At 34.8% G+C, this 26,608-nt stretch overlaps 1 protein-coding gene across 3 annotated transcripts; it reads right to left on the bottom strand.

The window, feature by feature from the left end:
* Window positions 1–16,019: 16,019 nt before the first annotated feature.
* Window positions 16,020–25,436, bottom strand: Tbx22 (T-box transcription factor 22). 3 transcript variants are annotated; one of them, XM_046421867.2, is made up of 9 exons: window positions 25,152–25,436; window positions 24,507–24,565; window positions 24,319–24,443; window positions 23,406–23,507; window positions 21,812–21,986; window positions 20,706–20,870; window positions 20,273–20,337; window positions 19,839–19,924; window positions 16,020–16,633 (listed from the first exon to the last, which is right to left on the bottom strand). In XM_046421867.2, the coding sequence occupies exons 1-9, from the start codon at window positions 25,327–25,329 to the stop codon at window positions 16,020–16,022; spliced, it is 1,569 nt and encodes a 522-aa protein (XP_046277823.1). In that variant the 5' UTR covers window positions 25,330–25,436. The 3 variants fall into 3 exon arrangements, with proteins under 3 accessions (XP_046277823.1, XP_046277833.1, XP_046277842.1); XM_046421877.2 differs by having other exon boundaries at window positions 24,507–24,562; XM_046421886.2 differs by having other exon boundaries at window positions 24,319–24,448; window positions 24,521–24,562.
* Window positions 25,437–26,608: the final 1,172 nt, after the last annotated feature.

The raw sequence follows: 26,608 nt of genomic DNA, 5'->3' as shown, positions 1-26,608 counted from the left end.
TGAAACCTCTGAGACTGTGAGTCCAAATAAACCTTTCTCTTACTAAGAAAAAAAAAATGAAATATCATCAGAATCCATAGAGTCCAAAAGGTTATAGGATGATATATCCAAAGTGCTAAAATAAAAATATTTTAAACTAATGATTCTATCTCCCTAAAATTATCCCTCAAAAATTAAAGAAATGATATTACCTTAATTAAAAAAAAATAAGTACTAAGATATGTCCATCAAGCTTAAATAAGTCATGAGACAAGAACTCAAATTTATACAGAGAAATGAAGAGTGTGGGTACAGGTAAGTACATATGTAAATATTAAGAGTGGATTTTTTTTTTTTTGGTACCAGGTATTGAAATCAGAGGTGCTTAACCACTGAGCCACATCCCCAGCCCTTTTCTATATTTTATTTAGAGACAGGGTTTCATTTCACTGAGTTGTTTAGAGCCTCCCTAAGTTGCTGAGGCTGGCTTTCAACTTCTGGCTTTGATCCTCCTGCCTCAGCCTCCCAAGCCACTGGGATTAGAGGTGTGCAATCACCATGCCTGGCATATTTTTTTGAAACTTTTGTTTTCCTACGTGATTTAAAAGATACCTCCATGAAGTAATATTTACAAAACTATGTTGACAGGCTAATAATGTATAAAGATGTAAATTATATGAAAATAATACCACTGAGGACTTTAAAAGGCACATAAGTATACCTGAGAAAAGTTTTGCCTGCTTTTGAAATTAAGTGAGTATTAGTTCAAACAAGATGATTTTAAGGTATTAAATTCAATTTCAAGGGAAACTGCTTATAAAATTAATTTTTGGTCAAAGATATAAGGGAATTAAAATGGGACAGTAGAAAACATCTAATTAACAAAAAAGAAGGTTTTAATGGAGTGATAAAGAATAAAAATGATGTCAGCTGTATAAAAAACAAAATAATATCCATATCTAATTACTACATTAATTTTAAATAAATAAATATTTAAATTGAAATAAGATACACAAAATGGTTTAAAACATAATCCACCTCTCTGCCATCTATGGAAGTCATACTTTAGGGGCTGGGCTGGAAAATCATCTCAGTCGTAGCGCACTTGGTTAGCATGCACAGACTCTGGGTGTGCTCCCCAGCACTGCAAAGTCAACACCAAACCAAACACACACACACACACACACACACACACACACACACACATATATATATATATATATATATATATATATGTATATATATATATATATATATATATATATATAGAGAGAGAGAGAGAGAGAGAGAGAGAGAGAGAGAATAAAAAACCCAAATAGAAAAGGATGGAAAAAGAAATATTATACAAATTGTGAAAAAATAAAATTGCAGTGTCTACACTAGCAGCAAAACATACTTTAAGACAAAAAGTATTACTATAGTCAAAGAAAAATATTGTATAATGAGTAAATATCCATTCCATGAAGAAAATAAAAAAAAATAATCATAAATGCAGCAAAAACAGAGTTCCAAAATACAAAGGTCAGAACTGGTAGATTTGAGGGGAGAAATAGTTGATTCAACAATATTATTTGAAGAATTCTATGCTTCTTTTCCAGTAATGGACAAAACAACAAGATGAAAGATTAACAAGAAAACTGAAGACATGAAAAACACTATGAGCCAGATAGACTTACAGATTTCCACAGAACTATCCATTCAGCAACAACCTAATACATATTTTTCACATTTTTCTCAAGTAAACATGGAATTGGTTCTAAGATAGACCATATGCTAGATCATAGAAAGCACCTCAATAAATTTAAAAGGATTCAAATTGCACAAGGTATGGCCTCTGATCAAGACGAAATGAAATTAGAGAGTTGTAATAGAAAGAAAGTTGGGAAAAAGCAGAATATATTAAAATTAAATAACATTCTCTTTAAAAAATAAGTGGATCAAAATAAACAAATTCAAATTAGGACATACTCCAAGGATTCCATTTTTGTAGATATACATGATGGTGGGGCTCACTGTGATGTTTTCATGTATGTATATTATTTTGGATTCATTCCACTGTCTTTCCTTTTCCTATCCCCCTCCCTTCCCTCCATTCCTCATTGCCTAATCTATTGAAATATTCTTCCTCTCCCCACTTATTGTGGGTTAACTTCCACATATCAGAGAAAACATTCAACCTTTGGATTTTTGGAACTGACTTATTTCACTTAGCATGATAGTCTTGAGATGCATCCATTTACAGGCAAATGTCATAAAGTCATTGTTCTTTATGGCTGAGTAATATTCCATTCTATGCTTGTGTCATTCCATCAAAATGGATTCTACTGTCATGTACAACTAAAAAGAACCAATAAAAATAAATTTGAAAAAAATACATCAAGTTTAATGAAAACTAAACAGCATAATTAAACTTACAGAATACAGCTAAATATATATTTAGAAATTCATGACTGTAAATATATTAAAAATGAAGAGAGAACTGACAGGGGCCATCTCATGGGTAAGGTCTCTGCCTTCAATACCAAATACCAAGAAGAGGAGGAAGAGGAAAGAAAGAGAAGGAAGAGAAAGAGGAGAAAAAAAAATAAGTGGAAAAACAAAACGAGGAGAAGAAAGAAAGAAACAAGAAGGAGGAGGAGGAGGAAGGGGACCCAAGTAAATAATGTAAATTTCCCACCTTAAAAGAATGGAAAGCATATATGAACCCTAAAGAAAATAGAAAGAAGAAAATACTGAAAATCACTGCAGAAATAAATGGAGAAAAAGAAAATCGTGAAAATCAGTAAAACCAAAGTTACTTCTTGGAAAAAAAAAAGATTTAAAAAAATGATGATATTTTAACTAGACTAACCAAAGATAAAAGAGAAAATATATACATTGATGAAACCTAAAACATTACTATCAAATTTACAAAAAAAAAGTCATTATTGGGAATACTGTGAATAACTTTATGCCTGCCAATGAGACAACAAATATGAAGTGTTCAAAGTCAAGAGGAAATACAAAGTCCTAATAGAGTTATAAGAGACAAAGGGATTAAAATAGTGAAGAAAAAATGAACTACAAATAAAAGTTCAGTACCAAATGGCTTCCCTGGTGCTTTCCACCAACTATTTAAGGAAGAAATAACAACATTCTTAACAAACTCATCTATGAAATAGGAGGGAACATTTTCCAACTGATTCTTTAGTACTATTCTAATACCAGAACAAAAACTTCAAGAAAAGAAATACCCTTTATGAATATAGATGAAAATATTACCTCAAGAAAATGCTAGCAAAAGAACTCCATTGATATTTAAAGGGAATTAAGCACAATAATCAAGAGAAATTTAGCTGAGGAATGCAATGCAAGATCCAATAAAGATATGAAAATAAATCAAGGAACATACCATAATAAGACAACAGCCATATAGCAATAAACCTGAAAAATGTATTTGAAAACCTCTAAAAATTTCCATGAAAGCACTCAAGAAATGAGCTATGAACTTTCTCAATGAAAGATGACAAACATCATACTTACTGGTAAAAGAATAAATGCTCAACCCTTAAGATCAAGAATAAAGAAAAGATGCCTGCTCTCTTCAATTCAACTTGACATTGTACTGGAAGTTCTAGCCAGGGTATTAGGCATAAAAAAAAGCAATCCAGAGTTTATAGGGAGAAATTGAATTATTTGAGAACAATTAAATAGATCAAAAGTCACATGTTCATGCTTTGGAGAACTTAATATTGTTAATATGACAGACCAATGTCTTTCATGAAATAATATTTTACAACCCTCAGTAAAGTATTGGAAATAAAATCCATCAATTTTTAAATGAATTATAACTGATAAAATGGGATCAATTTAATGTATACTAAGCTTACTCAACATTTGAAAATCAATTAGTGCAACTATCCATATAAACAAACTAAAGAAGAATAATCATATGATCTTTAAAAATTGACTCAAAGAACATTTTAAAAAATCTAACAGCAATTTAAGAATTAAAACAATACTCTCAAAGGAACAAAAGAGAGGGAAAAAAAGAACTATAAAACAACAGAAAACAAGTAACAATGTAGCAATACCACATTTTGACCTATCAATAATTGCTTAGAGTTTGCCTGGGGGGAAGATGAAGGGACAAAAAAAATGTGAGATATATATATATATATATATATATATATATATATATATATATATATATCATATATATCCACACACATATATACACATATATATAATGTAATTTTGATTATATATATTATTACATGATATATACCTATATGTGATATATAATGTTTGTTTTCCATACTCAGCCATAAATAAGAATAAAATTATAGCATTTTCATGCAAATGGAAGGAACAGGAGAACATCATGCTTTGTGAAATAATCCTGACCCCAGAAAGTCAAGGATTAAATGTTTTCTCTTGTATATGGAAACTAAAGAGAAAAATAAAACATAAAAAAGGGGGCCCCTGAATATAAAAGGAAGAGCTCTAAATTAGAGGAGGGGAATTGGGAAAGAAGGAGAAGAGGAGAACATGTGCAAGTACTGGGGAATTAAATCTGACATATTATACTATATCCATATACAAAAAAACCAAATTATGATGTGTTCATATTCATGTTTAAATATAATGTACCTATAAATTTACTAAAATGTATATTTTAATGGATTAGATCACCCTAGATAAAAATAATTACCTATAATATAAATAGAATAAATTCTCCAATTAAAAGACGTAAGTAAAGAAGAGTTTGGAGGTTCCTAACATATAAAATGATAATATTTGAGGAGAGGGAAATGTTAGTTACCCTGGTTGGATCATTACATGATATATGCATGAATCAAAATATGGCACTGCCCCAATAAGTAAGTGTAAACATTATGTACCAAAAATGTTCAAAGATACAGAGTAGCAGAATGGATAGAAAAACAAGACCCAATTATATGCTGGTTATAAAAGATGCATTTCACCTGTAAGGACATGCATAGACTGAAAGTTAAGTGATGGAAACAGATATTCTATGCAAATTGAAATAAAAAGAAAACAGAGCTGAGTACAGTGATGTACACCTGTAATCCCAATGACTCCGGAGGCTGAGGCAGGAGGATCACAAGTTCAAAGTCAGCCTCAAGAAAAGTAGGCAGTAATCAACTCAGTGAGACCCTGCCTCTAAATAAAATACAAAATAGAGCTGGAGATGTGGCTCAGTGGCTGAGTGCCCCTGAGTTCAATCCCTGGTACTCCACCCAAAAAAAGAAAAGAAAAAAAAAAGAAAAAGAAAACAGGAGTAACTATTTTTAGTTAATACAAATTTTCAAAAAAATAAAAAGACCAAATTATGTTTTATGCATATATAAATATATCATGATGAATAACACTTTTATGTGTAATTATAATGAACCAACTACACACATAATTACATACATAATTACATGTATATAATTATAATGCACCATATATTATTTAATCAGTACATTATATTTATGTATGTGTGTATGTATATGTGTATAAACATACACATACATATATTTATGTGTGTGTGTGTGTATATATATTCAGTAGAGTAGAAGAAAGGGATCAAGAGAAGAAAGGAAGGTAGTGAAAGTAGAAATATTGGGAACAAAATGGAATAAATTATATTACATGCGTATATAAATATTCTGCACCAATAAAAACACAAAAAATGTAAAAAAGTGAAAAGTGCCAAAATTTCATTCTTCTTTGTAGCTGAGTAAAACTCCATTTTGTGTATATACTACATTTTCTTTTCTGGTCAATGAGTGGAACTGTCATATAAACCAGACTCAGAATGTCAAGAGTTGAATGTTTTGTTTTTTTCTTCTCATATGCAGAAGCTAGATCACAATAAATAAAAAAGGGGGGTCCCATGAAAACAGAAGGGAGATCATTGGAGTAGAGGAAGGGGATGCAGAGGAAGAGGGAAGGGAGAGGAAAAGCAAAGAGCAGCAGAGTAAAATTGACCAAACTCTCCTGTATACATATATGAATATACTGTAGTTAATTTAATCTTTATGTATATCTGTAAAATACTAATTAAAAATTATAAATAAATAGAGAGAAGTCCAATAAAGTAGAGGAAGGGGGTGGTTGTTGTGAAAAGAAGAGGAGAGAAAGAAGATGTACTGGGGATTGATGGAACAAATTATATTCTATGCATATATGATTAGTCAAAGTGAACCCCAGTATTATGTAGAAGTGTAAAGGAACTAATAAAAAAATATATGACAAAAGGCCATTTTGTAATTTCAAAAGAGTCAAAATAACAGGAAGATATAGCAACCACAAATATATATACCCAACATCAAAAAGTCTAAATATGTATGGCAAATATTAATTAATCTAAAAAAAGAGGCAGCTGACAATGAAATACTACGAACTTCCACACCCTGCTTTCTGCAATAGATGGTTATTCAAAACAGAAATACTACAAGCAAATATCAGATTTAACCTGCACTTTAATTCAAATAGACCTAACAGACAATTACTGGGCATTACATCCAATATTGAAAAATTAGCATTCTTCTCAACTGCACAAAGAATATTCTCCAGGATAGATTATACATTAATACACCACACAAGTTATAACAAATGTTTAAAAATCAAAACCACACCAAGTGTATTTTTGAATACAATGAAATAAAGCTAAAAATCAATGACAGGAGGACTTTAGAAAACAAATACATGACAATTAAATAGCATGCCCCTTAGCAATGAACAAGTCAATGAAGAAATTGAAAAGATAAATTTAAAAACATTGACCCAAATCAAAAAGGAAACAAACCAAAACTTACAGGATATAACAATAGCAATCCTAAGAAAGAAGTTACAGCAATAAATTCTTGCATCAGACAAATATTAAATACCTCAAATAAACCACTTATTATTACATCTCAAGGATCAAGGAAAATGAAAGCAAAGTAAATCCAAAATAAGTAGAAGAAAATAAAGATCATGGTGCTAATAAACAAAACTGGAGCAAAAATAACTAAAAATAAGGGCTGGGGTTGTAACTCAGTGGTAGAGTGCTCACCTAGCACGCATGAGGCACTGGGTTTGATCTTCAGTACCACATAAAAAAATTTAAAAAAAAAAGATATTGTATTTATCTAAAACTAAAAAATAAATTTAAAAAACTAAAAATAAAAAAGATGAAGAGTTGGTATTTGAAAAGATAAAATAAATAAATCTTTAGACAGAATAAGAAAAAAGAGAGATAAAGAGAAACAATCAGACATGAAAAAGGAGACTTTGTGACTGATATCACAGAAATACAATGGATCATAAAAAACTGCTATAAACAGTTGTTTCCTGACAAATTGAAACACCTACAACAAACAAGTAAAGTACTGGCTGCATACAACCCACCATGATTGAATCAAGAATAATAAGAAAATCTAAACATTAAAGAAAACTCAGTACTTGATAGCTTCACTTATGAAATCTACATAAAACTTAAAGAAAAACAAGTTCTGATTTCCCTTAATTATTTCAAACAATTGAAAAGGAAAGGGCTCTTTTAAACTCTTTATACAGTCCAGCATAACCTTAATACCCAAACCAGATAAGGACCCAACAAAAAGAAAACTACAGGTCAATGTACCTAATTAATATATGTGTAAAAATAATCCTTAACAAGCCGGGTGCTGGGGTACAAGCTTCTAATTCCAGTGGCTCCAGAGGCTGAGGCAGGAGGGTCACCAGTTCAAAGCCAGCCTCAGCAAAAGCAAGGTGCTAAGCAACTCTGTGAGACCCTGTCTCTAAATAAAATACACAAAATAGGGCTGGGGATGTGGCTAAGTGGTCAAGTGCCCTTGAGTTCCATCTCTGGTACCCCCCCAAAAAAAAATCCATAATGAAACTCTAGCAAACAGAATTCAGCAGCACGTTAAAAATGTCTTTCATCATAATCAAGTGATATAATATAGCACATTAACAGAGTAAAGAGCAAAAAGCATACAAACATTTCAATAGATGTAGAAAAAGCACTTGACAGGGCTGGAATTTTGGCTTAGTGGTAGAGAACTTGCCTAGCATGTGTGAGGCACTGGGTTCAATCCTCAGCACCACATAAAAATAAATGAATAATTTTTTTTTAAAAAAAGAAAAAGCACTTGATGCATTCAACCTCTCTTAAAAAAAAAAAAAAAAAAGAAAACCTCACAGGGAATGGTGACACATACCTGTAATTCTAGCCTCTGGAGAGGCTGACACAAGTTTGAGGACAGCCTAAGCAACTTAGTGAGTCTCTCAGCAACTTAGCAAGACCCTGTCTTAAAATAAATAGAAAGATAGGGCTGGGGATGTAGCTCAGTGGTAAAGCACCCCTGAGTCAAATTCTTAGTATCAAACACACACACACACACACATAAAAAAAAAAAAAAAAAAAAAAAAAAAAAAAAAAAAACATCAACAACAATATACTCAACATATTAAGTATAGAAAGAATAATTCTCAACATAATAAAGGTCATGTAAATACATGTTTAGCCAGTATAATACTAAATAGGGGAAAAAGGAAAGCTTTTCCTGTATGATCTGGAACAATGCAAAGATGTTCTTTTCATCACTGGTACTCAGGATAGTACTGGAAAACAGCCAGGGCCATTAGGCAAAAGAAAAAAAAAATCGAAAGGAATAAGTTAAATTGTCCCTCTTTTCAGATGGAATGGTTTGCAAACCTATAGAAAGCCCTAAAGACTCCACCAAAAAAAAGTATCAGAATCAATAAATGAATAAAATTGCAGTATACAAAATCAACATATAATATTCAGTAGCATTTTTATATGCCAACAGGAGACTTTCTGAAAAATAATTCAATAAAGCATTTTCATTTAAAGTAGCAACAAAAAGTATTTAGCAATGAATTTAACCAAAGTGATGAAAATTCTCTATAGAGAATGATAAAACATTGAGGAAATTACAAATATATTTAAAGATATCCCATGTTTGCAGATTGAAATAATTAATATTCTTTAAATGTGTATACTATACAAAGTGATCTACACATTAAATACAATCCCTATCAAAATTCCAATGTCCATTTTTTAACTAAATGGGATTCCATATGTATATATACCACATTTTCTTTACCCATTTATGCACTGATAAATGCTTACATTGTTTTCATATCTTAGCAAACAGTGCTGCAATAAACACAGGATTACAGATGTTTTTCAACATAAACCTGAAAGATATTATATTATAGTGTATTAGTCAAGGTTCTCTAGAGGAACAGAATCAATAGGAAGTATAATTATAAAATGGGGATTTATTAGGTTGGCATTGTGACCAGAAGCTAGATAGTCCACAATATCTGTCTGCAGGCAGGAGAACTGGAAGAACCATTAGCTGCACAGACGAAGAGGCTGAAGCCCCAGAACAAGAGGGATCTATGGTGTTACCCTAGTGTGAGACCTAAGCTTTCTGGACAATCACTGTCAGAGCCCAGTTTGGAAAAGTGAAAAAGAGTCCGATATCATCAGACAATTGCAGCAGCAATCAAGAACCTGCTCAAGAAGAATCAAGCTTGCATCTGCTGCTGTGTCTTTGCTCTTCCAACTTTTATTCCATCCAAGCCATCATCCTATTGGTTGATGCTGCCTATGCTTAAGGAAGGTCTTCATTTAAGTTATTGATCATTCCTAGACACACCCTCACTGAAACACTCATAATCCTCTCAACTCCTAACATCTCTTAATCCAATCAAGTTGATGATTCAAATAAACCATTACATTAAGTGATATAACACAGGCACAGAAAGATAAGTACCATATTATTTCACCATATTCAAGTTTTCAAAAGTTGTTCTTATAGGAATAGAGAATAAAACAATAGTTATTAGTGACTGGTAAAAATCAAGGAAATTGAGAGGATGGGCGAAATTGGGTCAAAGTTTAAAAAGGTACAATTAGAAGAAATAAGTCCTGATATTCTATTATACAGTAGAGTGACTTTAGTTCACAATAATGTATCAATTATTTCAAAATAGATAGAAGAGAGAATTTTGAAAGTTCTTACCACAAATGACAAATGTTTAAGGTGATGGATATAGGATATACTAATTATCATGATGAGATTATTATGTACACAGGTACCAAAATAGTGCTTTGTATCACCTGAGAATGTACAGCTATTATGTATCAAATTTAAAAATCAGAAAAACAAAAATATGGAAAAATCCAATTTAATTCTTTACAGAATTTTTTAAATCCTAGAGTTCATATAAAACCATTAAAGACCCAGAAAAATCAAATGATTACAGTTACAGATAGGTTTAGTATATTCTTGGATTTCAAAATACTTCTTTGAGACCTTATATGAAAAGAAACCTTATAATACTATATGAACTCAACCACACAAAAATGTATGCCCAGTGTGTGTAGACATACACAGTAACTAGAAGTCAAACTGTAAACTGCTTGTGATTACAAGCAGTTTTTATGTTCTTTTGTATTCTTTGTGTTATTTTGTGTTCTTTTCTGCTTGCTTTTTAGTTTTAAGTAATGCATTTATAAATTTATAAAATCTGGAAAACAAATAACCCTTAAAATATACCATTTCTTCCTCACTCATAGTCTAGTGGAAAAGACATCCATATGAAGAACTAAACTAAAATATAATTAGTGTGTGGGAAGTTTCACGTTTTTGATAGCAGACACAGCCACTACCCACAGGAAGGCACTGTATCTTGACTAACCGAGGGCTCAGGGCAATTTCCGTGATTCATCATACACAGGGAACTGCTGAATTTGGTTACAACCCTTGAGTGAAAACACCAGATTAGTTTATCCTAATCCCATGTGTGGTGCTGGGTTCCATAGAGGCTTTTGTAATGTGACACCCTACCCCCACTTCACTAATGTTACAAGAACAGACAAGAATCATGGTGATAGGTTACAAAGTCATGATATTTTTGTTCAACAGTTCATTCTCTTCTGTAGATTCATGATTTGAAGAGGATATAACCTAGGTTTTGCATAACCATAAATCAAACAGACCCTGTTTGGCTTGTTCATGAGTTCCTCTAAATAAAGCCAAATATAATGTGTAGGTGCTGCAATGAGTAACTTTTCTCCTTCAATATGGGTCTTACTAAGAAACCATGCCTGTTTCACAGGGCAGTCTATTTATCTGTGTTTCTAAGAAACTGTTCTTCCTAAAATCTACAAAATTCAATGAGGAAGAAAACTTGTATAATTAAACATTAGTGTAATTGATAAGGTCATAAAATAATTTCACAACAAGAAAACTCAATTTCAGCCAAATTTTCAATAAAGTTAACATATTAATTTTCAAAAAAACACCATAAAGTGGAAGATAGACTAAATTATGTATTGAATAAAAAAGCCTTCAAAGATATAGCTTTTATCCAATACAAACTCATGATTTTATTACCTTTGTGTTCTAGAAAATTTTTGAATTATTTATAACATTTCTACAACAAAGATATTATATTTTATCATATGCATTAGTATGTGATCTTAAATCCAAAATAATTTTTTTAATTTTCTGCCATCTTTAAGAATAACAAAAATATGACTATTTAAATAAAAAAGTCTAATAATACAATTTATTGTAGTGTAATTTCAAGATTTTCTATGATAATTGACTTTAAATGCTATAACTCTTTTAGGCAGTTTAAAAAATAAAGCAATAGATATGTATATACATTTAAATGAAATAGATCTTGCAACTATTCTCTATACATCTGTTCACTATAATGCATGTTTACATATTAATGTGCAGTACAAATTTGTAAACATGAATATTTGAAACTTTGAAAGGAAATGATACTAGTCCTTTTCCTTTCAATATTTTATTGAAACAGTATGCCAAACTTTGGCCAGCACCACACATGTAAATAGTTTTAATAGGGGATAGGTTTCGAATGTTCTATACATCTATTTGTTCTGTTTTATGTTGTCATCCAACCCATGTTTATTTACACAGTTTTAATACAAATTATCATTTAATTGCAGACCAAACCTAAGAAGATTAAATGTATACCATGGCACTTATATCAAAGCAACTGCCACCAATGCTTCAGCTATATATTTGGTTTGTTTAAAACTGTTCCAATAAACATGTTAAATTCCAGTGAAATCAACTGGTAAACTGTTGCTGTATACCAGGATATTATGGTTATTTTGGCTAGTTGAATATTTTTCAGCACAAAAGCAGCATATCCCTAAATTGGAGTAAAAACATTACACTACCGCCCTGTCAATTGAGTTCACAAAGTACAGTATATGCAACTAGACATTTCTAAGTATATTTAAATCTGCCTTCCCACACAAATGTATGTATAATTCATAGTGTAAGTATGCAATCAGTAGGTGCTCTTTGTGGCATCTCATTTTAGAAAAGAGAGGGACAATAAAAACTCAGATTAAATTATTTTAAAACAAATTTTTTAAAAACCCTCTGGAAATATGTGGTGTGTGTGTGTGTGTGTGTGTGTGTGTGTACGCACACGCACAAGGATAAAGTAACATACATACACACATATTATTAATGTGGAATCTGGAACTTATAAAATTGCATATTCAAATAGGGAAAGGCTTAGTGAAATTCAGCAATGAGACAACCACTGCATATTATCCTACTGTATACATGGACATATTATCTCAAAGCATCTAGATTTGTCACAAGTATGTATGTGGACTATTGTAAGATACATCTTATGTATTAATACAAACATTTAGTTCAGCCATGTTCTGGCTTAGCCAGAAATACTGATATACAAAGTGGTATATAAAAGATAAACATTACCTGATTTATGTGTGCTATGATTTCCCCCAAAGCATGTAATAGAAATGATAAAGAGAATGAGTAGGAAACTCTCCAAAATGCCCAATGCATATGCTTGCCTCTACTTCTTGTTGGCACCTTGTCATGTTCTCAGCACATAGAACTCTGATGTTCAAAAACTGATTATTCACTGACTCATCACTTGTTGATCCTAATAGTTCATTTGTTTTCATGCCACAGATATGCTTCAAACTCACACAGAGTGAAACCATGTCCATTCCTGGACCATGGGTAGAACCTATGTCTAACAGCAGTGAAATATTATGAACATCTCCCATCATAGCTTGGGTAAAATAAACCTCTTTCATTTTGTGGTGCAGTAAAAAGGAGCAATGATATTAATGAATTTGAAGTTTCTAATATTGTGTCTCCTAGTTATATTTTGGACTTAAAACGTAATGTTTAGAAGGTTTAGATACTCTGCACGGTGGCAAGAAATGATAGTATTGAAAAGTTCAATGTTATAAGTTATGTTACCTAAGGTTATATATTGGCTTTTAAAATGTTATGAATAGAGAATTTATCCACTTATACATATTCTGCAATCAGACTCAAACTTTAAGACTTAGATTTCAGCATGACTGATTGTTCTACAAAATGATACCTTCTTGATTCCCTAATCTTAGCAGGTCTGAGCTTGATTAAAAACTATGCAGTATCAAGTAACATTTACTTATTTCCTGAATTAACATGTAAATTTTCATTTGATGAAAAATTTATTTTTTCCAAGTTTTTTGGAGTAAGTCTTATAACCAGGTCAGATTAAGTATCAGATTTATAAACGGGGTGAGGTAGTGCACACCTGTAATCCCAGCAATTTGGGTGGCTGAGGCAGAAGCACAGTGAGTTCAAAGCCAGCCTCAGCAGAATAGTGAGACACTTAGCACTCAACAAGACCCTGTCTCTAAATTAAAAAAAATAAAAGAATCAGATTTATAAATTTAGTCTGCTGAATTAATATATTCTCTTTTAAAGGGGACACACATGTATGCATCATTAAAAAAGTCAAAAATGAATTGAAGTCTATTAAGTATTATTTGGTCAGCTACATTGGCCAACAATTTCACATTTTGTCTAACCAGAGTGGCTTTTGATTTTTGTAAGTTTTAAAAGAAAGCTTAAAATTTGGTTGAGCCAGTTAAAAGTGGAAGAATTTCTAGTTTTATTCCATATCCATGACCACAATTTACTAACTTACTTGGGTTTTGCACCATCTTTCAATGAGTTAGAATTTATTTTACAGAAAATGGTAAGAGCATTAAATATTTATATGCTTGAATTAGAGTTGTTAGCTGATTTCTGCTAATGAAAAATTTTCTCAGAAGAGGGCTACTGATTGCACTTCTTGAGGTTTCTTGTGTTCTATGAAGGCTTTCCTTTGGCCATTTCTTCAGTTAAAATTGTAAAATGATAATTTATTACCATATGTAAAATGACAGCATAAATGCTTAGGTTCTAGAATTTAAGATTTTGCTTCTTTCTATTAATCATCATTACTAATGTAATTCCATATTACTGGTTTTATGTGAGGAATATGTCTGAAAATTGTATGAAATATAAAGCACAGGGTATAAGTACTCTGGAGCAGCCACAAAATTAATAGGTTCTCTTAAATAATCAAGGTAACCCAGAGGTTTTCTGGATTTTTCAGCTAAATACTTTCTCTTGGCCAGTATTGAGGTTCTCTCATGTAAGAACTTAGGATAAGTATTTTATAATCTGATATGGCAGCTTCTACTGAAGTCATAATTAATTTTACTAATTAAAGTTAGCATTTAACCTTCATATTTTGTAGTAGACAAAACTAAAGTGTCCCATTGCTTTTAATCCCTGTTAATCAAGAGAAATAATACATATTTTTAATGACTCAAAGTCCTGTAATAGGTCTCTATTTAGTTTAAACCACAAGTAATATTTCATCTTTATCAGAATATGTGGTTTGAATGCAATCATGTGCTTTTCTAGCCAAATCTCCAGGAGTGAAGCATATATAATTTTAATAGGAAGGCAAATTTATAAGGCATATTGAGGATGAAGTAACACTTTGAACAAAATAAATAATAATTATGTTCTTACTAATATGTTTTGGAAAACTTAGTAAAAGCCAGTTTAGCAGATTGATTAGTGTGTCAAAAGACAAATCGTGCTATTGTGATTTGAATGGCCTTGGCTTTGTAAAATGGCTAGAACTACTGGTGAAAAATTAAAATCTGATTGATCATAAAGATATACAGGTTATTGTAGGATATTCCTCATAATTACTTTCAGAAATCTAAGGTCTGGTGAAGGGAAACTATTTGATTTCATAAACTAAAATAAAGTCTTACTATCCATTTTGTCTAGTCTAACTTACCATGACTGATACAAATATTGGAATTAAATTGTACCTATGACTCTATTTTCATATTTATGAATTCAGTTGTGTTTTCCCTCTTTGATAATAATATCTTAGTCTTCTTGGAGAATTGAAATAATTTGTCTTTGCAAACAGTGTATAAAATACCAGGTTTTAATGGATTAACTAATAAATAAACTTCATATATAAATGATCCAAAACTAAAAGGAAATAAAAGATCAAATTTATTTAGAATATTTTACTTTTCATTTGATCTTTGTGTTCCTTCAGAATTAAATAGTTGCTTAGTTACAAAGATTAATAAAAGTTACACTTGAAAGTTTGTGTTCTTATTTGCACTTCAAAATTGAGATTAGTATTTTCTTCAACAGCATAGTATAAAGGTATAGAGCAAAATAAAGCAAACAATTAAAATTTCTTCTATAATAACTAGCTAGATAAATACAATGCAGCCGATCTTCACAGATAACTGTTTCAACACTTTCACAGTAATTCCATCCATCTTCTATTGGTCATTATCAATATGCAAATGGCAGATGGCATGGTAAGCTGGCTATTGTATAATTGGAGACCACACCATCTGACAACAATTTTCACTGATGGGATATTTTATCAAATAATATTTACTGAGAACCTTATTTTGAGGCCCAAGGCTTCTATAATCAGAGTTTATTATAGGTCACATTTGCATAAACATTGTCTTATAAAGATTTGATAAGGCACTTTAAATGTATAACAAAGCAAAGTTGTCTGGTAATGAAATTTTTGAAAACATAACAGATGTTGACCTTTCTTTGGTTACAAATAAAGAAAATGTGTGTTTACATGGAAATTGTATTAAAAATGTGATTGTTCCATTAAAGGCAATGGTTGATTGTTGGATACCAATGAGCATGATTACATTTGCCTTCTCTGAAAGAGACTTGACTGTTGTCACTTGCTTTGAGGTGGCTGGCAGCGTTTACCAGTCTGGATGGCATAGAGAAGCTATACCTATAAAAGCCATAGGAAGGGCGGAAAGAGCAACTGAGTACCTCTTGTGTGATGGGGGTTGGTGGGAACATATTTCCAGATGCCTGCAATCCATATAACATTTGATTGGCAGAATGAGGTGCATGTAGACACTGCCCATTGAAGTCTTCAGAGGAACCACCTTTTGAATTGGTGACCCCCAGAGAAGATAACATGGGCACTTCCATCATGAGTGGGGCTAAAGATTGAGATCTGTTGCTGCTTGCTAGCCTTTCAGAAGCAGGTAAGACAAGAGGTTGCTGTCGCCAAAAATTAGTTGGGCAAATCTTATAGCAAAGGGGCAGGTTGATACTGTGTAGGTATGCCTCTGGACAGGTCATTCCAAGGGAGCTTGTAGGTAAGTGAAATGTAGGTGGAGAGCAAGGTGGAGAAAGTAAGGAGCTCAAAGGGGAGGGAGCCCCTCCACTAGAGGTCACTGGAGAGGAGCCACTGCTTCCACCTGTGAAAGACAATTCAGTCAATGAACAAAGAACTTCATGTTCTTGCTAAATTACTTATCAAATACATCACCATTCATGCTTCATTCTTAGATCAGTTTTCCTGCAAGTTTATAGTTCTTTGAGCTTCTTTGGGAAAGGTTATGCTCATTCCTCTCACTGAAGTTGAATGTAGTGTCTCTACTATTACTACTACTATTACTTTTTTTTTAAAGAGTTTAGCCTCTATTTTATTTATTTATTTATTTATTTATTTATTTATTTTTTAATGTGGTGCTGAGGATTGAACCCAGTGCCTCACCTATTCTAGGTAAGCCCTTTACTACTGAGCCATAATCCCAGCCCACCACTATTACTTTTAACACTACTATTGTGTATTGTGTACTAAACATTCACTATTCTCAAGGACTGTACAAGACACTTTAACAATATTTATCTAATGAATTACAAATACAGCCAAATATATAATTCCTAGTCAATAATATGAACAAAACCTGGATTTTTATTTTTCACATTTAAAAAATGTACTAAAAATTTGTTAAGTAAATTGAAAAAGTTGGTTCTTTGGGATTCTATAGGCATCTTCAGTCTGATAAATATAAATTCATATGAAAAAAATCTTTCATAAGTAAAAGCAACATATGTAAAACCATTAGTATTTTTTTCTCATGAAAATCATGGATGATAATGCTTCTATTGCTCACTATGCCAGGGGTTAAAGATATTTTTTCCAGTTAAGAAACATCAACATGAGAATGAAATAATTCAGATAAATGATGTCCAGCATATACTAAATTTATGGTTGCCTAGCATATACTAAATTTAAGAAAAATTAAAAGGTCCAGGATGATCTAGACTCTAAATCTTATTTGATTTCAGCTTAACAGTTGGATATTCACTAGACTTAAGGAAGTTATTTTTATGTTGCTGTCGTTTTTTTAACTATATTGTATATGTAGATATAGTCTAATCTTTCATCAACAGGTTGGAAAATATATTTTAAATAAATTATTAAAACTTATCAGGCTGTGACAGAAGAATGGCAAGTTTAGAAGCCAGTCTCAGCAACTTAATAAGGCCCTAAGCAACTTGGCAAGACCCTGTCTCTAAAAACAAACAAACAAACAAAAACTGCAGATGAGGCTTAGTGATAAAATGTCCCTGGGTTCATCTAAGGCAGAGAGGTGGGAGGGAAAGGGAGGGGGCAGGGGGTTAGCAAGTATGATGGAATGTGATAGACATCATTATCCAAAGTACATGTATGAAGACACGAATTGGTGTCAATATACTTTATATACAACCAGAGACATAAAACATTGTGCTGTATATGTGTAATAAGAATTGTAATGCATTCTGCTGTCATTAATTTTTTTAAATCAATAAAATAAAATAAAATGTCCCTGGGTGATATTCTTTATCTTTGCAATTTGAGTATCTTTTGGGTACCTGAAATGAATGATTAAGAAGCCTCTATCTCTTAAATTATAAATGAATGATCATGTTAAACTTTCTTCTTCATTATTTCACAATGTGTTGACTTAGATATTCTAAAAGCTTGTTGCCTAGATGTTATCAGTTAAATTGATAATGTAAAAATATTTTATATTTTATATATGCAACTTCATAATCCACATTTGTATAGTCAAGCCAATGAAATGATTCAACGATTGATTAAACTTGATTTGTCACATTTCAATTAATTTTTATGGCATCCTGTTCTGGAAAATGCAACTTAAGTATGAGGTTGATAATTTGCTCCATAAGTCTAACTTTGAATTAATATTTAAAGATAAGCAGCTTCAATGGAGTAAAGGTAATGGGGAAATTCCATGTTACTTGCAATTAAAAATTCTTCATTTATTATTAAATATCATTGTAAAGGAAGGCATACATTATTTTACCAGAAAACCTGCATTTTTCAAACATTATAGTTATTTAGTCAAGAAATGTACTATCTGGAAGGTAGTTATAATTAGGTAAGACCAAGAAGTTCTGTTGTGCTATTACACAGTTTGATGACAAATAGCAATAATGTACTAAGCATTTCAGAAAGCTAGAGGAAAATATTTTGTATGTTATCACCATGTTGAAATGATAAATGTTTACAGACATAAATGTTTAAATTGACTTAAATATTATGAAATGTATATATGTATCAAAATATTGTTTGGTGCCTCCTAAAAATACAAATTTTGTTTTCATGTATCAGTTAAAAACTTTTCAAAGATTAAACATTAATAAAATAGGCAAAATTTACCATACAGATTCGCCCTTATCCTACTTTTGTATGACTTTTGTAACAGTTTGTTTGTTTTATATTTATATTATTCGTCTTTGAATTATAGTTTATCACTTCCAGGATAAAATGTTATAGTAGCTTGCATTTTTCTCTTCCCATCTTTTGTACCATGTTTATTATACAATCTATTTTCTGTTAAAACCTTCAGTACATTGTTATTATCTTACATACATTCTTCAATAACTTTTTAAAAAGCTTGAAAATAAGGAAAAATATACTTTTACTCACATAAAAATAAATATATTGGGGCTGGGGTTGTAGCTCAGTGGCAGAGTGCTTGCCTAGCATGTATGAGGCACTGGGTTCGATTCTTAGCACCACATATAAATAAATAAGTTAAAGGTCCATTGAGAACTAAAAAAAAATCTGTAAAAAATCTAAAGTCTATCCAATTACTTTGTGTGTCTGCACCAAAGTTTTTTTAAAAAATAAGTAAAAAATAAATATTCCACTTGGGATGACTTAGTATTATTTTCAACATGTTTCAACATTTTCCTGTTTAAAAAAGTAAAATTAGAGCTAAGTGATGGTGTAATTCAAAAGAAATCACTTTAACATGCACTGAAAAGTTCCCCAAAAATATAAAAATATTCATTACTATAGTTACAAATCAGGCCACAAATGGACCATAGGCAGATTCTAAATATGAGACAGTGAGATGCTGAAGAATCCAGGTGAGCTCTGGTGATAAGGGTATAAAATAACTCAAGAAAACACCTGTCTTCATGCCAGTTGTCTTCCCTTTTTTCATCTTTCTTCCTCACCACATTAAACATAAGCACGTATGCTTATAAACAAATATTTTCTGGCATATACTTATTCCCGGTGTAACATTTGGTACAAGGACTCTGGCCTTTGTTATTTCATTAACATGTAAAAGTAAAACTAAATATTATGAGTTTTCTTACTTTGTGTGTCTGCACCAAAGTTTTTAAAATCCAGAGTAAGAGAAGGTCTCCATGAATAGGTCTCTAAAAGTCCATCCAATACACCCCTAAAAAAGAGATTCAACTTTTAGCGACCTCAGAATGCAGTTCTAGAAAATACTAATTTATACAAACTATTTACATCTTTTATAGGCAATTTTCTGAATTTTTTTCTTTTATAGGTAGACTTTTGAATAATATTCAATCAAACCCAGAGTTCTAGAATAATAAATAGCTTATAAGTGAATAAAAAAGAAAGTAGGAATAAGCAAAGTTTTTGAGACAAAATATCTGGTTAATTTCCTCCCACCCACTAGTTACAAAACATACAGCTTCTGATTCTCTGAGCCACAGTTTCCTTATCTTTTATACTTGTGAAAAGGGCTACATAAATATAAGGCGTGATTGTTACTTACCTGTTTCTTCCTGGATCTCTAAAACCTTTAGCAAAAGGATTTCTGTCTATTTTGAGTTTGGTAATCTATGGATTCAAAAGAAAGAGAAAGAGAAAGTCAGTGCTCTCAGTAACCTCAGTTCTCTCACCATTGCTTATAATGGTTATAATAACCATACAAGACTGTAACCTATAATATATCACTGTAAGAAAATGTAAGCATATAGCTAAGTCAAATTTTGAATGATTATGCCTTCATCTTCTGCCACCCCTTTTCTCTTTTCTCCTTTCTAATGTACGAATCACAGAATGTATTATCAATTTGAGTTACTGACAAAACAGTAAAACCATGATTTTTAAAAATTTTTATAAAGCAATTTATAGAGTGCAGCTTGCCTCTATCCCAAAGTCCCTGTGAGGCCACTCCCACTTGCCTGGGACCTGGCCAGCTTTACCTGCTGATTTTGGTAAGCTGTCACTGTGGTGAATTCAGTTTCTTTAAAGGAGAACGTTTTAACCCCTTCAGCTGGCAGGGACTGAATCCGGGACAGGTCAACTCTGCTGTCTTGCTCCATCACATGCACGCGGGGCTTGTATTTATGCATGGACTGCAGAATTATCTGGGGGAGAAATGGTCAAATGCTGCCAGAAAAACTGGCTTCCCTTCGCAACATAGTTGTCCTCTAAGGACCACCCCCAATGTGGTCACACACAAAGAAAGAGGTAAGGTTAAACTGGGAGAGTCAGGTAACCACACACAAAGATTTGTTATGCCATTTGGTCCCCTATAGATAACCTCTTGCCTGAAGAGTTTCCAGAGTAAACCACCTCATAGACAAGAGACAACTGTTATTCCTTTTCCAGATTGGGGCCCCTGTTTCCAAATGTGGCTGACCATGTGTGGTAGAAATATAGTCATAGGGATTTGATCACCTGATACAGGTTCCCTGTACAGTAACTGATGGCCTGAATACGATGGGCAAACATCTGACACTTACCACCTTGTAATTCTGGATAGTTCTCTCTCCCTCCCTCCCCCTCCCCTCTCTCTCATTCTGGATCTTGCTTCTCTCCTTTTGTGGCTGGCATAGGGCCAGCTAGGCAGAAAAGATGAAGACTTAAGATCCACAGGACCTGAAAACAGGCAGGGACTGTCTATGGGAGCAGATTGTAGGTGAGATTTCCAGACTGCATTCCAGTTCCCCTGCTTGCATCCTCCCACCACATCACATGGAAAGTACTCATCTAGCAACTCTGTTGACTACAGGGAAGGCAAGCACCAACAGTGATTGCTCCTGTGGCTAACTGTCTAACAGCCCCTTTCCTCTTGCTCTTTCAGACCAGGCAATTCTGGCTTAATTAATTAATTCTTAATTCTTTTGGTCTTCAAACTCCCTGCTCTCACTATTCCCAAAGGCCAGCACTTTCGGTTTTCAAACAAAAGTTTCCTGAACTCTAGTTTGGCTCTTTAAGTCACAGGTCCAGAGCTTATAGACAGTTCCACCCATGGGTGGAAGCATTGGCACCACCCTCTTTAGCAGATAGGATTGTGTTCACTTACATGGCCTTTGTCGTCCATCTCATTATTTGTGAGTTTCACCCGATCAAAGCTGATGATTTGCCGCATCCAGGTCTCTCCTGAGCAGGGGGAGTCCGGGTGGACATAGAATCTGGGAGTGATGCACGAATGGTCAGTATTCCCAGCTACCATCCACTGAGAGCTGTGATACACGTATCTGAAAAGGCGCAGAATATTGGCATTAAGCTTAGCCTGCCAAAGCCAATTGAATGGAGGCAAACTGATGAATTCTGGTCCTAAGGGCCTGGCCAAAGGCTAATTTGCTGACTCCATAGGCAAATAACAGAAGATCAACACTGATTTCCAAAAAGTGTTAAAGGGCAGAAAACAAACAGTAAATAAACATATGTTATTAAAATGTGATGGAATGCCAGGGGAAGTAAAATGTCATGGGATTTACCAGTCTAGTTTATGTTTCCTCACAGAAAACACAACAGAAATTGATCAAATGAGTTTTACCATGCAGAAATGCCTGGGGGTGCAGGGAGGGGAGCAAACTCCACAAGCTTAGGGCTATAAGTATCAGAAAGAAGTGGGGATTAAGCAGTGTGTCTGTCTAGCCCACTGTTACTAGTCTTAGTGGAACCCCCTTTGACAATAAGGCTTCACACCAGGAAACCCTTAGGATCCCCACCCTGAGCAGCCTCTGGGGGAAGATTTTCACCCAGTTTTTAATCACAAACTCTCAATAATGCTCTGTATTCCCAAACCAACTGCAATGCAAAAAGCAAGCAGTTTGTTCTGCTGTTACTAAGCCACAGTTTCAGCATCTGAGAGTTTCACTTTCTCCTTGCTCTCAAGAACAGCACTGGGTTCCTGGTAGTTGTTCTCCTTGGAGGGCAGGGTTCTGTACCCACCTCCAGGTGGAACACTCACAGCCCAGTATCAGCTGCTCTCTCCCAGTTCCCTCCCCAACCCCACTAGGGTCCATGAGTCAAAGCCATAGGCCAGTGCATCTGGGCTGCTAGCTTAGAAGATCATATTGACTTTAGAATAGTTTGACCATTTGTAGCATGCTCTTAGAGGAATACTTAAAGAAAAGAGGGTAAAAAGTTTTCTCTTGCCCTCTGGAATGTGGCCACCCTTTCAAGAAAAGGGCAAAAGAAGGGAATGAAGATGTACCTAGGTGTGATGACCCTCATCTAGCCTTGGAGAAAATCAGGTTATAATTCTGGGTGCCTTTTGCCAAAGTCCAGCATGTCCTCAGAAGCCTGGTCCCACCTAGAGCCAAAAGGGCTTCCAAATTCCTTCAAACTACTTCCCTTTTGGAATACAGAGCCCATGCCCTTCACAGTTTGTGTACCTGAGGCCAGAACAGTGGGTAGGATAGAGGCCTGGGGGACATTAAAAATTGGCTTGCCTGCCTTTCAAAAGAAGGGAGAAGAAAAAACCCTGCTATTCAGTTACTCTGAATTCCCATTTAAGTAAGGGAAATTCTACTCCTGAGATCAAAGGAAGGTCCATTCTCTCTCCCTATATGTTAAGGTTTTTAAAATAATGTTGTGAGGTTTAGATCTGAAGATCTGAATCCCTGCCCCCAGGCTGAGCCTGAGGTATCCTCATATGGGCCAGTTACCTATAGCGTTTGGAATCCACTGGTACCACATCTATGGCAACATAGTACTGCTTCCCTGGGTCCAGCCCTTTCACCTTGACCCGAACAGAAGGGAACATCCGCCTGTGAGAAATAAGTAAACCTAGTTACTTTCAAATATTTTGGAAAGGGGGAAGTCATGAACAAATATGCATGTCACTAAAAAGTGAAAGGACTCATGATACCCTTGCCATTCCATGACAGTTTCAGGGAATGGCATTTGCTACATGAGAAAAGATTGTTGGTTATATGGTTAATTTAACAAGTCTAGGATTTCTGAGTAGAGCAGAATATCCTTACCATAAGTCTTTATCCATGACTCCCCCCCACACACACCATAATAAAAATCTATGAAAGAAAAAGGAGAAAAAGTTCTGTTCCTCCCCTGAGTTTTCAGCAGTAAGTTCTGCGTGGCAGATTTGGGAAAAGCTAAAATTTAAGAGACTCATAAAAAAAATCAGCCAGCTGCTATAAGGGGCTGCCCCACACCAAAATGTGCCCATAGGAAAGATCTACCTCACAGTGGCTTGGACCAAGGGTGGTGGCCTTGGGGGGCTTATTAAATGGAATATTTTCCACTGGTCTGTGAGGCTTAAATTCAGAGGTTTGACCACAGCCTGAGACATGGGTTTGACATCTGGCACCTGCCCAGATCCAATTTTTGTCATCATGGAGTCAAGGTGTAGGGGAAAAGAAAACCGAGTCATTTATGTTGGGCAAGGTTTGTCTTAGCCCAATAGATTGAAGAGCCTGTGGCTGCTTTCTGATGTATGCCAAGGAAGGGGGAGAGGAAAGAGCACCAGAACACAAAATCAGAGCCTCCACACATAAGGAGAGGGTTACATTGAAGTCCTACTCTGAATGAATATTATGAAAAGCTTGGTCAAAGCCTAACCTGCCGGCCTTGGTAATGATCATCTCAGTCCCGATGTCATGGAATCTCTTCCACAGCTCAGATCCTTGAAGTTCCACTTGAATAACATCCTTTTCTTCCAGACTTTCAGGACTGTTGCCATCGCCCTTTCCTTCCCTGCTGCCGCCGCTACTGCCTACAACTCCACGGCTGCCCCTGCCTCCACCAACATCACCTCCACAGCCCGAGAAGGCAGTTGTTAAAGATTCTGTCTTGAGTCGTTTTTCTGCTGATCACAGAGACACCCAGGGGTTGAGAGAACTTTGAGGGTTGTGTATGCCCTTCTCTTAAGCGCCAATCTTGGAAAAAGCAGCCCCAGTTCCTTCCCCAGGAACCCTAGTAGCAGATCTCGACTCCACACAACAACTTTTGGAGTTCCACAATTAAGAGAGAGATCCAGGCTGCACCACGCAAAAGACGCGGCCCTTTGGATTCGCACTTCATCACCCTCCAGGAAAAGTTCATATCTGAGGCTGGATCCCCTCAGGATTTCGGAGCGCACTGAGCTTCCTACTGCCAGGAACAACCTCTGGCTCTTAGGGTTTGGTAAGAGGTTTGCGAGTCGCACTTTTCCACAAGTCTATGGGACCCTCCCCTTCCCTGAAAAGGAAAAGGGAATCACGGAGTCTAAAACTTTGTCTGTGGTCAGCTGGACAAGGAGTTCAATGGCTCACAGCAGGGCTGTAGGGCTGGCCAGGACATCCTTGGTTATGTTTAGCGGCTCTCCCACAGCGCGGCTAACTAGGCTGAGGGACACTGGTCCAAGGAGCCCGGGGGGCGGTCTCAGTGAAATGGGGTTGCTTAGGGGTACTCACCCGGCTGCTCACTCTTCTTAGCAGCAGCGCTGCTTCTTCTCTCCTCCTCTTCCTCTCCGCCCTCTTTCTCCTGCAGCTCTGGCTGTGGCTCCTGTCTTGGGTCTTGAGATTTTCTTTTCCCAGATCTCCCCACCAAGGCTTCCACGGAGAAGGCGTGCGCCCGAGAGCTCAGAGCCATCCCTGAAGGGCACGAAGTGACTGTGCACCGCAACGTTTCAACCTTAGCTGGGTCAGCGAGGTGAGGGAAATAGGGAGGGAGCTGATGATAGTCTAAGAAGGGAAAACTGAAAATATCCCAAATCCGAAAAACAATTTGATCCTGCACGCGCGAGAGAGCGTGTGTGTGGGTGTGTGTGTAATTTTATATATACATATATATTTTTTCTTCAAATAGACAAAATGAAAAGAAATGCAGATTAAACTGGAATCTAAAACCTCCCAAGCCTAGTCCTCCTTCCTTTAGCAGTCTCCTCCCTCTCTGTGGACATGTGCGGACCATCAGTCCTCAAATCCCTGATTACAGGACCTGGCAGAGCGCAGAGATTGGCAAACGCTGGCGTTTTAGGGAATGGACCTGCCGCCAATGGCGGCTCAGGCCGCTGGGATTGGGAGATATTGTTGCATCCCAGAGTGAATACAGGATCGGTCACAGCCTCCAGTGTTTGTTTTGGAAACTGTTGGAAGAAAAAAAAAAAAAGGAAAGAAAAAAAAAAAAAACACTGTGAGTGACACTTCAGAGTCTGACTGGGAGGAGAAGTTGGGGGTTGGTTGGAAAGGGGCTCCAGATAGGCGGGAGGGGGAGGAGAAAAGGGAGACACAAAGTTACTGTTTCACATTAAATTGTAAAACTCAAAGACATGTGAAATAATTGCCCACGAGGGGCCACTTTTCCAACAAAAGTGCAAATATTATTTAACCAGATCTAGAGAAATGGATCTGGGTCTTTTGCTTTGCAGTGAGGCACTGGGGAAACAGTAAGGAGTATAAGTTTTCTGGGTGAGTTTGCTGTGGAGTTGCAGTCTCATTCTGGGTGGTGGTTATGTCAGTCTTTGGTAGAAAAGCTCAGGTGAGGTTGGGCAGGAGGATCTCAGTTGCCACTGTCAAAAATCAGAGCAGATGTGGGCTTTCAAGGCCTTTCTCTGGAGCTGAATACTGTCATACATAGCTTTTTCTTACCCAATTTAACCAACTAACATCAAGGCACGCCTGTAGTCCCAGTGGCTAGGGAAGCTAAGGCAGGAGAATCGCAAGTTGAAGGCCAGCCACAGCAATTTAGTGAGGCCCTAAGCAACTTAGTGAGACCCTGTCTCTAAACAACAACAACAACAACAACAACAAAAACCAATTGAAAAGGACTGGAGATGTGTCTCAATATTTGAGTACCCCTGGGTTAAATTTCCAGTACCAAAAAAGAAAACAAAACAAAAACAAAATAACAACCCAAGGGCCACCAACAA

This window comes from Marmota monax, unplaced genomic scaffold (assembly GCF_021218885.2).
Source record: "Marmota monax isolate L192 unplaced genomic scaffold, Marmota_monax_Labrador192_F-V1.1 WCK01_AAM20220418_F8-fsc00258, whole genome shotgun sequence".
NCBI lineage: Eukaryota > Metazoa > Chordata > Mammalia > Rodentia > Sciuridae > Marmota > Marmota monax.
The sequence above is the reverse complement of the archived record's forward strand: the minus strand, read 5'-3'. Positions and strand labels throughout refer to the sequence as shown.

Bases quoted from the DNA above. Each gene is read 5' to 3' on its own strand.
- Tbx22 (XM_046421867.2), bottom strand. From the start codon at position 25,329: ATGGCTCTGAGCTCTCGGGCGCACGCCTTCTCCGTGGAAGCCTTGGTG. The intron at 21,987-23,405 runs GTAACTGGCCCA...GCGCCTTTTCAG, and splicing joins GTGGATTCCAAACGCTATAG to ATACGTGTATCACAGCTCTC. The intron at 19,925-20,272 runs GTAAGTAACAAT...TCTCTTTTTTAG, and splicing joins AGAGATCCAGGAAGAAACAG to GGGTGTATTGGATGGACTTT.